Source organism: Pseudopipra pipra, chromosome 1 (assembly GCF_036250125.1).
Source record: "Pseudopipra pipra isolate bDixPip1 chromosome 1, bDixPip1.hap1, whole genome shotgun sequence".
In the NCBI taxonomy this organism is placed as follows: Eukaryota; Metazoa; Chordata; class Aves; order Passeriformes; family Pipridae; genus Pseudopipra; species Pseudopipra pipra.
Window position 1 is genome coordinate 47,764,613 of NC_087549.1, and position 14,637 is coordinate 47,779,249.

The 14,637-nt window shown below is 41.5% G+C and overlaps 1 protein-coding gene across 3 annotated transcripts in view; it reads right to left on the reverse strand.

The window, feature by feature from the left end:
• CABLES1 (Cdk5 and Abl enzyme substrate 1) overlaps positions 1 to 14,637 on the reverse strand; it is a 73,721-nt gene that overhangs the window by 28,155 nt on the left and 30,929 nt on the right. For 2 of the 3 annotated variants that reach the window (XM_064655210.1, XM_064655229.1), the window contains exons 2-4: positions 9,871 to 9,942; positions 7,491 to 7,583; positions 615 to 692 (exon numbers count right to left, since the gene is read on the reverse strand). In XM_064655210.1, the coding sequence (XP_064511280.1) occupies positions 615 to 692; positions 7,491 to 7,583; positions 9,871 to 9,942 (243 nt within the window). The remainder of the gene's footprint in view (positions 1 to 614; positions 693 to 7,490; positions 7,584 to 9,870; positions 9,943 to 14,637) is intronic. The other variant, XM_064655219.1, reaches the window with a different exon arrangement.

The window sequence follows — 14,637 nt, forward strand, 5'->3', positions numbered from 1 at the left end:
ACAACTACTTCATTCTGAAGAAACTTTTCTATCAGAGGTATAGAGTCTCAGCATGTCAAGGGATGCGAGGCAGCTGCACGGTCATTGTTTATACCAGCTATGAACCTGTACAGTATTATGTCCAAAATAGTCTGTTTTCACTGACTGAATGATCTGAACAATGGCTAAAAGTACAACAAAAAGGTATTCTGTTTAAATCCAAATGTTTCTTCATAGTTCTGGAAATACAGATACAGTAGCACCATGTTTGCAGGGGAGAATGAGAAAGCTAAGATGACTTATTGAAGTTGTGCTGTCTAGAGTATTTGTTTTGTCAAAGATGAGTGAAGTCAGAAGAAACAATAAAAACAGTGCATTTTTCAAGAACATCAATTTCAGGAGGGTAGTTTTCTCCAGCTTAATAATCCCAGATACCACAACACATATAAATAAACTGGGGACTGAAAGCAGTAGTTTTAACCTGGTAATGTTCCACAAGGCAAACACACCTAAGTGCATTTAACTCTTCTCAGAACGGATATCTAAAAGCATTATCCTCCATCATGCTGTCGTCTGTTATCAGGTCCACATGCAGGCCCAGAAAGACTATGCAGTACATGTATAAATATACATACCCGACTTGGGTACAGTCTCGATATGGCAGCACTGAAAATATGCTACAGAAGGATCTTCTGCTGCTGATAAGGACTATTCTAAAATATAAAAGAAAATAAAAGAAATCAAAGACTAAAATTTAAAAATCCCACCACAATAAGCAAAGCAATAGATGTTACCACTGAGGAATTCGTAATCATAAACTTCCATAATGAATGATTCCTCCCTCCTCTTTTTTATCTCACAGGAGTCATGCTATGGTGTCTTTACAGAAGTGCTGAAGCCTGTGCCATAGCAAATAAGCTGTAAACAAGTAGTGCAGTCCCATCCCTTCTGTAGGCTTTCTAGGAAAACTACCTTGAATACATTACTTGGAATCCAGGATAGATGCTTTTCTAGTGAAAGGAGTCCACCCAGAAAGGCATGGGACCATTCTGACAACTCACTATGATGGCTGAAACTAAAGAGACAAATCCAGCAGCATCCCAAGTAATACACACCAACAACTACTGGTGATACACACCACAATTCTGTGGCTGACTTGGAGTCTGCATTTATTGGACAAAGAACTTCTGGCTGCTGGTTGTGACCTCTCTCTGCTAAAGAAAGGACTCCCTTGATTTTCAGCTTCTTGTTCCTGAAATAGACTTCATCCACGAAATCAGGCTAAGTCTGCTCTTGTCATAAGCTTTTGGATCCTTTCACTGTTTTCAAGGCTCCTCCATGAGTATTCTGTTTTTCCCCATCACCCTCTTTTGGTCTCTGGGAATTATCACTGATCTCAGCAGTGGCACATCTTCCAGTCTTACCTTTAAGATCAGTGTCTAGCCCTGATGACCTGCCAGCCTCTGTGCTCAGTAATTACATTAGCCTTCTTGGTTATGATGTTGCATTGATTCTCAGGCATGACTGATCTCACAGTACCCTGCCATTTCTCCTGCAGCCCAATGTCTGTCTCAGTCACTGTCAGTGCTGAATTCCTCCTCCTGTAAACATGGCTTGCCTTTATTCCTCAGGAATTCCTTAGGGAGTTAGCTCAAGATTTGTTTATATGAAAGCATACATATCTGCCTGCAGAGAGCTTATCTCAGAATCCAGGACACTCTTAGAGCAAAGGCCTTGTATTTTTAACCAGTCTCCAAATCTCTGCAACATCTGCAAAGTCACTGTGTGATACTGTCCTGGTTTCAGCTCTGACACAGTTCATTTTCTTTAAATCAAATAGCTTGGAGGAACCTATCTGTTACACAGTCACACTACTGGCTTTAGCCATCAAGCTCTGACATATCAGTAAGCAACATCAAAACCACCTTGAGGTGAAGACCTACTTTCCATAAAACAGCATGGACTGTCCATAGCTACATTACTATACTTTTGGGAGATGCAGCTTGGCAAGAAGCCAAGAAAAGCTTGATGAAGATGTAAGATATAAAATGCCAATAAATAACTGATTGTTTATAAATATACCCTCTTTCCTTATTACCTTCAGGATGCTGAGAATTGTACAGTTGTGCTGACCCCTCTTCCCTCTAAAGTTGGCCAACAGGCTGCACCACAACAAATTCCTCTAAGTGATGGCAATTTGTGCTATTTTCTGACCTGATTACCGTTAGAATTTACTGCTGTTTTACCTTTCCAAAAATCTCCACTTGTGGTTAAAATGCTACGACCTACTGCTACGTTGATTGTCAGGGCTATTGCACTTCCTTGCTCTGCTCTCCAACACTGATTTTTCTCACCTTGTGTCCCACAGATCTGTATGTGAGGATTTCACCTGAATTTTTCATCCTTTGTCCTGCACTAGCCAAAGCTGGACAAGAAACCCTAGGAAGATATTTTGTTCTTTACTATCTGAAAACCAGCATAAGCACCTATAAATCCCATACCAGCTGCTATTAAAACACTGTTTCCTTAAGTGACCAGCTTAGTCATCGTTCTTGGAAAAGGTTTAGCTCCCCAAGAGAGTCACTGCACATAATGCTTGGAAAAATGCAGAATGATCGATTTTCCTTCTCTTGGATCATTCTGTTACAGCAATCCTACTTTCTCCCTCAGAGGCATGTTTAAAAGCAAAGGGGTATTTACCCTACAATAAAGGAGGGCTTTTAATAATAAACATGCACACATGTTCAGGAATCTCTCCTGCACCAGATGAAGTATGATTTCATTGTTGTCTGAATGTTGTAATACTGCTGACCTATGGTAAATATCCAGATCCTGTAAGATGGTCTCATGGTGCAGTAGTAAGTTAAAGAGCAGGGGGGAATAATTTTTCACATTTGAGAACGGCAATCCACAAGCAAAAAAGCCCTGACATATGATTAATTTTGTGCTTGCCACTGCTTATTGCTGAATGGTTGTTACTCACAACAGCTTGCTTGTTCACTGGAAGCCTTGTTTGCTGATGTATGAAACTTGGCACAGATTTCGAGGCTGACATCAGAAAGCATCTTTGAATTCGGAAAACCACAGTACCCACTAAGCATATTACCCCCCTCCCTCTGGTTGCTTCTGGAAATACAGCTCTTCCACCAACGCCCTACACCTCCCTAAAAATACCACTCAACTCCTAATACTTAAAGAAAAACAAACTGGTGCTTCCATGTCCACAAGCAAAGACAACAGTAGGAAGTTACCACAGAACTGTGTGTATCAGAAGGAATCAGACAAGAAAGGAAATAAAAAGCACCAGCCCAGTCTGTATTTTTTTCAGATTTTTTTCCCTTGGGACCCAAGCATTGCCTCTCTTTCCATAAACCAGCGGACCTTCTTTACACAAAGATCTCCCACACAGAGTATGAGAGGAGCCCACGGCCTCCACTGCCAGGATGCCACAAAACCAGAGCTGTTGGAGGAGGTTGATGCAAAACAGCCTTAGGAGCTGGACTGGAAGGAAAGCAGGGAAGGCAGTGGTCAGATGCTCATCATGGAGGGATAAACCAGCATTTTATGTAGAGGTCAGATGACATGCATGGTAACAAAAATATTCTGAAGGCCTGCAAAGGTTTACTGAGCAGAAAGTCCATAAACTTGTCACAAAGTTTGCTTTGGACAAGAAGGTATGGTGGAAGCCATTGCTGTTCAAGAAAACTGAATTATTGCTTATGGGAGAAAAGCTTTTTTCAGCTCCTCAACAAAGGGCATCTATGATCCTGCACAGCTCTGAATGAGCTCTCTCTGACATCAAAAGCAGGCTGAGAGTGGGTTTATGTGCCCTGATTCCAATTGTCCCACCTAGACATGTTTAGAATCACTTCATGAAAAGCTTTGCAGTCTCTAATTCTCACATTTCACCGAAAAGTTGTACTGATTACTAGGGTTCAGAGCAGCCATTATTTTGCAAGAGAGTTCTGACAATGTGCAAAGGTCTAAGACTATAAAAGCTAATCTTCCAACTTCTTTATGAGGTGTATGCTATGAAAAAACTTACTGAGCACAAAGTTCTCAACAGAATCAGTACTTTGCTTGACTTGAAGAATAATGTCTGCTTTCTTCAGTGTCTGTCTAGGTTTCATTGTGTTGCACCAAAAGGCTGTGATCAGGCTATGCGATATACACCATATACACCAATCACATGTGGAATACTGTAGCCTCTTGTCTCATTCCTGGTTGGTTGATATTTGACAGCCAGGGCCCTGCTGCCCAGCACGCAAAGGCAAACACAAAAATCACAGATGTTGGCTGGGTAGCAGCTCTCATTTTGGAGTCTCACAAATTCAAGGGTTATTAGAAGGTGGCTGAGGGGAATTATGAACTGTGAGGATGCTGCGAATAGTCAGCCTCTTGGACTGCATGTGTTGCATTTCCACAACTAAAAGGGCAGCAAAAGAGATCTTTCATGATGGTGCTTGGCCTTTATTTAGATGTGTACACTAACAAAATAACTGAGAAAGTAATGGCATGGGGGTGGGAGAGGAACATTGTTTTACTGCTTTTTATATTTGCTTTATATGATAACTGTACAAATGTTCTTGTCCCATTTTCACCATTAACTGTTTGTTCAGCTGGCTCAGGTTGCTGTTTAGGTGGCTTGTTTTTGCTAATCTTTAGTTTCAGGGCTTATGGAGGATATTGCCAATAAACCTGCTGAGTGAAGTGGGTAAAACCACATGCTGGTGACTACCTGTGCTAGTTTGTATGTTATGGTTGACTTGTCTTTGTCTTTGCATGGGAAAGTTTATTTTGTGCTATTTTACAAGATTGCTTTGATAATACAGTCTAGGAAACCTAATTTTCTACCTCCTTTAATAAGCCACATACTACAAATCCAAAGAAACCGGTTTAACCAGTGCACAGAGCTATCAAGAGGAAGCTTTACAAGGACTAGCTGATAAGCTCTGGTCTGAGTATAGGTGTTTTTCTCTGTGCTAAATAGCTGAACTCTTATTTCAACCACAGCTAATCCTGCCTTGCTGCTGGACTGACAAAGGCTGGACCCAGAGCATCGTCACTCCACATGTGTCATCCACAAGGCTGAGAGGGGAAGAGCTCTCAGTGCCGCAGGAAAAGGACACATCACTTTACAGGTTGAGAGCCACAAGTAAGGGCAGTTAACAGAGAGAGGAGCCCTGAGCTATCACCCACACTGCAGTTTTCTTTGCTGTGACACTCACAGTCACAACCCAGTGAAACAATTACATGCTAGCTATTTTAAAGCCCAGTCACCAAATTCACTGCCCAAAAATATATCCAGTGTAGATGTTTTCAAAGCTGGGCTCCTCAAGTTAAGTGAAAGGCTGACATGCTGTGACAGAAGAGTCAGTCAGAGAGCCTGACTTCAGCCTAGCTCAGCGCCTGTGTCCTGCACAACCATGCAGGAGCCCCCTGGGACAAGGTTTCAGGCATGGAAAGGAGCCTCAGGAGGGTTTTCTATCCATTGCAATACTTGGGCTTCTCGGTGTCACAGGAAACTGGGGAGGACACAGCTTTAAAGATCTTAAGGTACTCAGAAACACTCTTGATTTTACGATGAACACATAAAGCAGATCCACCTGAATTTCTAGAGGTCCTTTTCATCCAGAATGCCTATTAACTTCAGTGACTGCAACTGCATCCAGATCCCTTAGAAAAACAGAGTCTGGGCTCATCTTACTTACTGCTAGACATAGAATTGAAACAAAGTGTTAACTTTATATTATATTTTTAGCTAATATCGTTGTGATTCTACAACCATAGGATGAAAGCTATTTCCAAAACTGTCTCTTGTACCTGTATCTGCATTCTACATAAAGAGATCTTTATTACAATTGTGGAAATATTCTGGAAAACTGTGTCTGCTGATAAAGATAAGAAGTCAGTTGAAGAACAGAAGTTTCCTCACTGTTTTCTTAACAAGAAAAATACTCAGTTTTATTGTCAGGCATAATGACTGATCTGTGAATTAAGATAGAATGTTGCATATATGCTACAAATACTTTTTTTACAAAACACAGAGAAAACAGTTTACTAATCAAATATTTATTAATTCTTTTGCAGATAGTACTTCTATCAAGTTTATGCACACAGCTCAGAAATTACTCATTCTCTGTGCAATTTGCATAATACCTTACAGGTATTTTTTGCTGTAAGAAATTCCAAAAGCATACATCTACTTACGCACAAAGCGGAATAAAATTAGAGGTCTGCTTTTCAGCGTTTGATTCCACACGTGTTTGTTGTAAAGACAATAATCACCTGCTAGTCAGACAATAGTCAAGTCAATAGTTCTGTGTGTGTCTGATACAAAAGCTGTTTCTAAAATCTCTCAGGGTCACCTTCTGCAACACTTATGTTGATTACTACCTTGTACTGCATTTAACTGTATGTGTGAGAATAAAAGTGAAGAAAATTTTTCTTGAGCCAAGTAACACCTACCAGAATTCAATTCATAAAACCTGTGGTTCAATGCAGTGTCAGTTTCTACTGACATGGTGCCATATTTGATGGACGTAAAAGGCTACGTGCACAAATCAGTCCACCAGAACATACATGATTCTCAGCCATGGCAGTTTTATGAGAACAGGTATGTGCAAGGGTCAACTCTCCGTGGGCCAGTTTAGTCTACATGCAACCTCTTCAGGTAGCCCAGTTCAAACCTATTCAGGTTTGGAAGAACATGAAGAAAAAAAAATCATGCGGCACATGGAGAAACTGTCTTTGGAAAAATCAGAGAGGGCAGGTAGTTTCTTTACAAGCAGAGAGGAACTAGTTTTACTTCTGAGCTGGATGATACTGCAATAAAGAATCCATTTTGCTGATGGGAACACCAGGCCTTTGCAGTAAGTGAAGTCCCAGCCAATTCCTGCTGTACAGGTCCCACAGGTGCCTGTGGCTGGAACCTGGGAAGTCCATGTCCCAGCTCGGGGTGTGCTGCAGTCACAGCTGCACCCCTCACACATCCCCTGGAAGACTCTCTGCCTACATCTGCCATGAAAACCAGGATCCCACGTCTCACCTTGCCATGATCATCCCTGGCTGTGCATTTACCAACCAGCACTTTGTATCCACTAATAGATGCAGATGAAGTAGCACTGAACCACTGCTAAACCCGGTTCAGGCAGGTTTGCCCATCTGTGTACCCCTCTCACACTTAGAACCTGGCAACACTCTCAAAGAAATGCAACCAGATTATGCCTAGTTTACTCCAACGGCACCACAGATTTTCCTTTTATGCAGGTTATTTGCATTAAGGAGACACAGGTCTTAAGATCTAAGGGCTATAGCACTTCCATTGACATGTACTTCCCTCGAGGAAGGAGTGTGCACTGCAGCCTGCACCTTCACAGACTGCGTTAGAGGCCATCAGTATGTGGTGCGTGGCAATGGCACGTTGTGCTCTTGCACAGGGATGCTGATCCTGCCCCTTCCCTCATGCCCCATGGATTGCCTTGCAGAAGCAGCCTTTGCATGCACAGTACCTGCCGTTTCTGGTATCGTGTTGCCGCATGTTCTTGATAAAATGAACCTTCTTAAAGTTCTTTGGTCTGGGTGATCCTGAGAGTGTCCGACATCTGAAAAATAAATCAGTTGCGGGGGGGGGGAGAAAGAAAAAAATAGAAGTACTCAGTTCCCTGCTGTACAGCCAAGAAGTCTACACAAAAGCAGGAAGGAAAGACGAGACAAATGATTCAAGTCACCCTGTGTTAGGAATCAGCAAGAACAATAAAGACAATAAGTCTGGAAACTAGACAGCTCAAACAAAAAAATATTTAAAATAATAATAAGAAAAGGCACCATTCCCCTCCCTTCATGCAAAAAAAAAAAAAAAATCATAAAAAAACCTCAGCAAAGTAAAACTTCCTGTAATCTGCCGTGACAGCTTAGCCCAAGCTTTCAGAGGGAAAAAATTAAACTAAGCCAAAACTGGTAAATATGCAATTTTTCCACTCGCATCAACACCCACGCTTTTGTAACCTCCTCAGCTATTGATAAAGGAGTCATTAAGGAAAGTTCTTCCTTGTTTTAATTTTAGAAAGGTTTAAAATCTCCCATTGTCAAGGATAACTCCTATTTGCTTTTAAATATTACTTTTCATATCCCTGATAGTATGCAAAACAACTGAAAATAAATTATCTCAGGAAAAAAAATAATCTATCTTGAAAACATTAAGCCTTAAATCTATTTTACATCTGAATGCACTTTATAAATTGCAGTTACAGAAAGAAATTGCCAGAGGGAGGAGAGATGAGACAAACAGCAATATCCTCCCCTCCCTCCCCCCCCTTGCCTCTTTCTAATCAGCTGAAACCACAGCGCATGTGAAAGCTTTCACTGTTTCATCTCAGTGTTGTTTTGTTGCAAGGCATGGCACGACGGGCAGGCACTGCAGATAACGCAACTCCTGTGCTCCCTGCACAGCCAGGGCTGCTGGACCGAGGCTGCTGCGTCCTCCACGGGAGCTAAGGGACAAGCATCCTCTGCCGGCACACGGGATGAGTACAGCCCCTCCGCATTAAGCTTCCCTAAACTGTTTTTCCATCCTCTCCTCTGCATAGGCAGAGTTCAGCAGCTTCTCAAGCTGGAAAAGTCCTTTTGTTGGACTGAAACCACAGACCACTGGTCCCAAGCCACCAGGGACTGCCAGTCCTTACTGCTGTACCAGAACACCACCACACTGCCCAGGCACACCCCAAGAGGGAGGACCCCATCACTTTGCCTTTTCTGCCTTCCTCCTGTTAGTAAAATCCTTGAGATTCCCTCACCCTCTGGTTGCAATTAGTCTTGTTAGCTTCTTCACAGGAAAATACCAGCAAGAGAGACATTCTACCACCAATTCTGCAAATTAGCAAGTAAAAATACTGCCTGGCAAACCATACTTTGTTTATATCTTTTGCCAATTATACATGTTTGAATCACTTACGAGAATGCTTCATAACATGCTGGTAAGCATGCAACAGTAAGCTTTGTAAAAATAATCAAGCCTTGGTAGTAGGCCAATTGCTACAGCCTCTGCTATTAAGTCTTTGCTTCGAGGTAGGGAGAGACAGCCAATCTGCATGTGGATAAACAAGGCTATGGGCTAAACACCAATTTAAACCAGCTGAATTACAGGTCCTAAGAAAAAGAGTCAGTCAAACTTAGGCTGCCGTCTTGCCGAACAGCTGACCTGGAAGGATTCCATGCACTGGTCAGATTACTGACCAGCCAGTTTCTGAACTGTTAAGCAGTTGCTCCATTTTGCATTACCCTAGAGGATTGCCTAGTGACTAATTACTGCAGTCCCCAGAGAAGTAAGCTGTGGTCTCCCAGATGCAGAAACAAAACCGCACTGAAGCTGTTGATATAATAAGGATGAGCGCAGATTTATTAGTGGGGTAGCAGTCACAAACCTACCAGCCAACATGCAGACAGTAATGCTGGTAACCAAAATAAGATTGCATGTGCCGAGAGAACACACAGTAAAAATCCATAAAAAATAAAAATACTAAAAATACCAGCCTTCAAAAACTCCCTACAGTAAACCATCTGTACTTAACTTTTTAAAATGTACCACATATGTTAGGGGCTAGCCATTCATATTAGTGACAATTACACTTTTCTATTAATCAAATCTGACATTTTAATCCCTGACATTTCACTTAAATACTGACTTTTTGTTTAATGACCTAAAGCCAGGGAATGTGTAATTCATATCACCTATAACCTTGCAGGGCATTAGAGGTTTCAACACTTTTACTCACTACGAAGAACATCTTAATGTGAAGACCCAGCTACTTTTCAACATGGAGAGGGAACAGCAAGCTTGTCCATGCATGTGCTTTACAGATAAGAAGCCAGAGAGAGAGTAAATAAAATGACCTCCGCAATGGGGCATTTTCCTCGATGTCCTCCAGAGTCTCCAGAGAAGATCGCTGGGAGATCAGCCGACGTCTGCAGAGAAAACAGAACACAAAACATCACCACTGATTAGAGGGCACGAGAAAGTCCCCAGAGAGCCTCAGAGAGATTTAGTAAAGATCACAAACCACCCTTCACTAGCCAAGCCATACCTCTGGATATTAATAAATTTTGTTCCATTCTGGTTATCTTAATCTGTTTGATTCCGACCAGAAGCAAACTTACTCCATACAAGCTTCTACAGCAAAACAGAAGTTGAAACTTCACAACAGCTCCTGCTCAGCTCCTTATCCCTTCCTTCAAGGGTTTAATACCCATCTAACACCATTCCCACATGTGTTGTGGTACAGCTTGCAATGCTACAAATACAGTACTTTGATACAATAATGCAGATCTACGGAGACTGCCTGTCATTCGCACTGCCCCACTTCTCTTTGCCCCTTGCCCATTTTACCAAATAAATGCCACTTGTTTCTCAGTGATGTTAATCTCATCACTCCTGTGAGGAGTGCCTGAAGAAAGATGGAAGATGACAGTGCTGGCAGCACTGAGCACAAACCAGCAGTTTAGAAGAAAGCTCTGACCATCCTTGTGAGCAGCACAGGTGAGTTTAGTTCTGTTTTAAACCATTTTCCTATGGCTGAGTCAGATCCTTCCTCTACCTTCAGTGAATTGAAGTATGGAAATCCTAGCATTACAAGTTTTCCAACTGTTCTAGCAGGCAGGGAAGAAGCCCCAGTACAGGCCTGGTTTAGTAGCAATTGCTGCTCCACAACCTCCAAACACCCTGACAGCAGCACAAAACAAGGAACTGCACCCAGCCCTCCAAAAAACACTGTAAATACCAAAAATGAATGTGTAAGGTACAGCCCACCTGCAGACACATAATGAAAAATTAAGCTGGCAATCATGAAAACGTCAATGGGCATTAAACAGCTGCAACAGCCAGCAGTGCCAGGGCAGTGTGCCCCAGCACCCGGCTGGCAGGAGGACTGGCAGGAGCCAGCACCCATCGCTCCCAGGGGCCACTGCTGAGGCATAGAGCACCTCTCCAGTGATTTAATGAGTATGAACTTAAATGATAAAAATATTCATAGACTACCATTATTTTTTTCCCAATTCCCACTGAGCTGCCTTACTCCCTTGATCTGCAAGCAAAGAGTTTCCAGAGCGTTATGAGCTCTCCTATGCTTGGAAGCATGCTCATTAATTTATTCCTGGGCTGTATTTTCACAACAAATTGTTTTCTCTGATGCCAGTGTAAGCAGTTTCTAATCCTTCTTGCAATTCCCTTGCCCCTTCAGTTGTGCTGCTACAACTGTTCCTGCAGCCGTGCTGCAAATCTGATTACCAAAATGTTTTTCAGTTCAAAATAACCCTGAGGTTCAGCGACTGATTCAGTTTGCTATTAATTCAAACACTAGATTTCTATCAGTAAGACCCAGACAACAGATTTCAGGACAATTTGAATGTGTATGTGGCTTCTTGTGTACGTAGAAAATCATAAAAAAAAAAATCTCAAACAACTTATAGATCAACCAAGTGTGAAGCTTAATCCTCTTAGGAAAATATGCAAACCTAAATCCCCTCAGGCTTTGTCTAAACTAGGATTTTAGGAGATCTGGTGCAAGATAGGATACACCTTCAAAATGCTAAGAAAAAATAAAATCTGCATTTCATAGACAAGCAAGAAGAGACTAAACATTTGCCTTCTGCACCTATGGGCACTCCCTTGGCTCCATCCACAGTCAGAGAGGACACAGGAATGCTCTTATAGGGAGAAATTTAGAGCAGGAGTAGCTCCTGTTCCATTTTCGGTTTCACTGATCCATAAGCAAAAGTTGGAAGTTTCAGCTACCAGCACTACTGATGCAGCAGATGATAGCTGTTGGCTTTTTAATACCTCTTTATATGTCATTAGCTTAATAACACACTTAAATAATGGCACTCTCCCATCTTGTGGTGTTACAATGCCAAAAGCATACTTGGCATGTTGTTAGTCAAAGAGAGATAAACAACAGTACAACCTTGCCACCTTCTTCTTATTAAATTTATCAAATTAGTCACGCTGTATTTTCTCTAGATGCCTCTGAGATGCCAGGTGCTTATACAACACCAGATGCATATTCCAGATGCCACTATAACCCTCTTCCAAGCCTCTTCTCGCCCAAAGTTATGCCCCATCCTCAATTTCATTGCCAATGACTTGGCAGACATGCACCTGAAGATCCTACATTTGCGTCTGTTATTAAGGCAGATGTGCTGGTTGGCAGAAACAGACACAACTGTATTTCATCAACTGGTCGTCCAGTTGCCTGCTGACTGTTAAGATTCGTCCAGCTTCCCTCTCTGGTCTTAAATTCTCAAATCCAGTACCGGGGATGCTGCCTCCTGATTTTTGCTTGCTGACCTCAAATGCAACACAGCCCAGATGGAAACCACTAGCACCCCTCTTGGTACAAAAGACATCACACTGATATTCACTGGTGGTGATTTTGCAGTATTTTGGGTACCTAACATGGCAAGTGAGTCTGCACAAAGGAGGGGGGGGAAGTTCTTTGTTCACCCAAGCTTGGGAGAGGAGCACTGATACCTGAGCTCCCTCTCAACTAGTGCATAACACAAGCATAACTTCGAATAAATTCATCCAGGAAGGAAGGAAGCAAGTAAGCAGATAATCCCCCCCAAATCAGCAAAGAAGGATGGGTCACACAGAAGCCTGCAGTGATATAAACGGGAACTGACCAGCCAAATCCCCTCCCTGTACTGGCATAGGCAGCAGTGAGACCAAGGATATCCAGCCCAGCACCCAACACAGCTGAAAACTGCCACATCTTTCAACTCACCCCAGAATTATTAGTTTTAATCAGTTCAGCTCCCTGTACTGTCAAAGAAGCACCAAAGAGGAGGATTTGAAGCAACTCTGTTGAAATCAGTTCATACTGTCTGGGAATCACTCCCTCTTTTCACTGAAGAAGCTCAGCCGCAATGAAGTATGTGCAATTATTCCAGTTTATCTTAAATCTTTACTTCAAGGCCTAATTAAGATGACCTAAATACCAATATTTTATAAGCTTTCCACAGCTGGATATTATACCAGAAATGCCAACTAATGAAGCTACCTGCTGTGAACCAAGTCACATCCTGTGCCACACACAAAGGAAAAATAAAAGTTTGGAAAGCTCTGGAAAGCAAAGCTTTTGAAAGGGTCTTCCAGGGAATACAAGGAAAATAATTTTTTCATTGACTTCATTAAGAATTAATCATCTCAACTGGTGTTTAATATTTAAATTAATCATCATTCTTTCTTCAGGCAAGCACCCAGGGTTTGTCTATACAACTTCTAAAAGGGTTACTTTTCAAAAATTGATTAACATGCTATAGCAGCTGGTATATGCAGACACTTGCACTGAAATAACCCCAAACTATTTTATATTACATATCAACATCATTCTGAAGTAAAGCTATGTTAACACCTATTTTATATCAAAAAATGTCCTATTTCAATAATAACTAGGGGAAAATCCTCCTGTTGTTGAGGAAGAGCATGTGCAGAACAATTCAAAATAGCACAGTGTGACTCATGCAGGATTCAGGCTTTGGGCAGTCTTTAAACAGATGCAATTTCAATATAAAATGCTTTAAAACTTGTGTAGAGTGTCAGCCAGCTAGCACACTAAAATACAATTGCTCTTAATAACCAAATTAAAGATGTTTCAATAAAAATTTTTTCCTAGTTCGCGGAAAGCCTTAAAAAATTTCTCCTAGTTTAATCACCACATTCCAGGTATACCAAACTCACACCTCTCGCCCCCCAGCCTCATGCACACAGAAAAAAGTAGTTCAGCACTGGAAAGATGATGACCTCCTAATTCTAATGATCAGCCCCTGCAGGACAATGATGGTCCCAATAAAGGTCACAGACCATTTTTTGTTTAAAAAACCATGTAATATCATGTTCCCTTAAAAACCTATCTAAAATAATTTTTGTCTGTTTCCTTGCTGTTGTTCCCAGTGCATGAGACCAGAAATAACAACTACCCTACCATCAAATTCCAAGTCCAGTCCAAAGAAAGAAACTAAAGAGATATTTGATGCCCTGGTGTTTTAAATGGCACACTCTGTGGATGCTGACCTTGGGCTTTTGTATCAAAAGACCCTAGAGAATCGGGGCCTGTTTCTTAGTTACCTTTTAATTAAGATATTCATGACCCTGTTTGCATACTGGATTTATCTTTGACCAGCTGTCTGAAGCTCTGTGGAAGTTTCTTAAAAGCTAAAATGTGGTCTTCATTTCCCCTATCCAAAGTCAGATTAATATGTGGCTCAGTTGCAAAACTGAAATAAAATACAAGGGCAAAAAAAAAAAATAATTACAAGGACAAATAAAATACAGCAGGTCTGCAACCAAAACAGCCAACAGCCAAAGCAAAGCCAAAGCCAAACTGCAAAAATATTCACTGTAACTACCCCATCAATCAGTGGAAAATTATCTTCACTGTCAATTGCTGCAAAATACTCAATTATGTTAAACATACAAAATCTTAAAGCCATATAGACAGGAGGTGATAAAAAAAAAAGGAGCTGCAATCAGAACACTGGATAAACTCATCCAGGAAGGAAGGAAGCCAATGATAATCCAAGAGATAAGGAAAAATAAATCCATGTGTAATGACTTTCTAGCACAGCTACAAAATCAGGAGGAAAAAGCTGCATTTTAAATACACC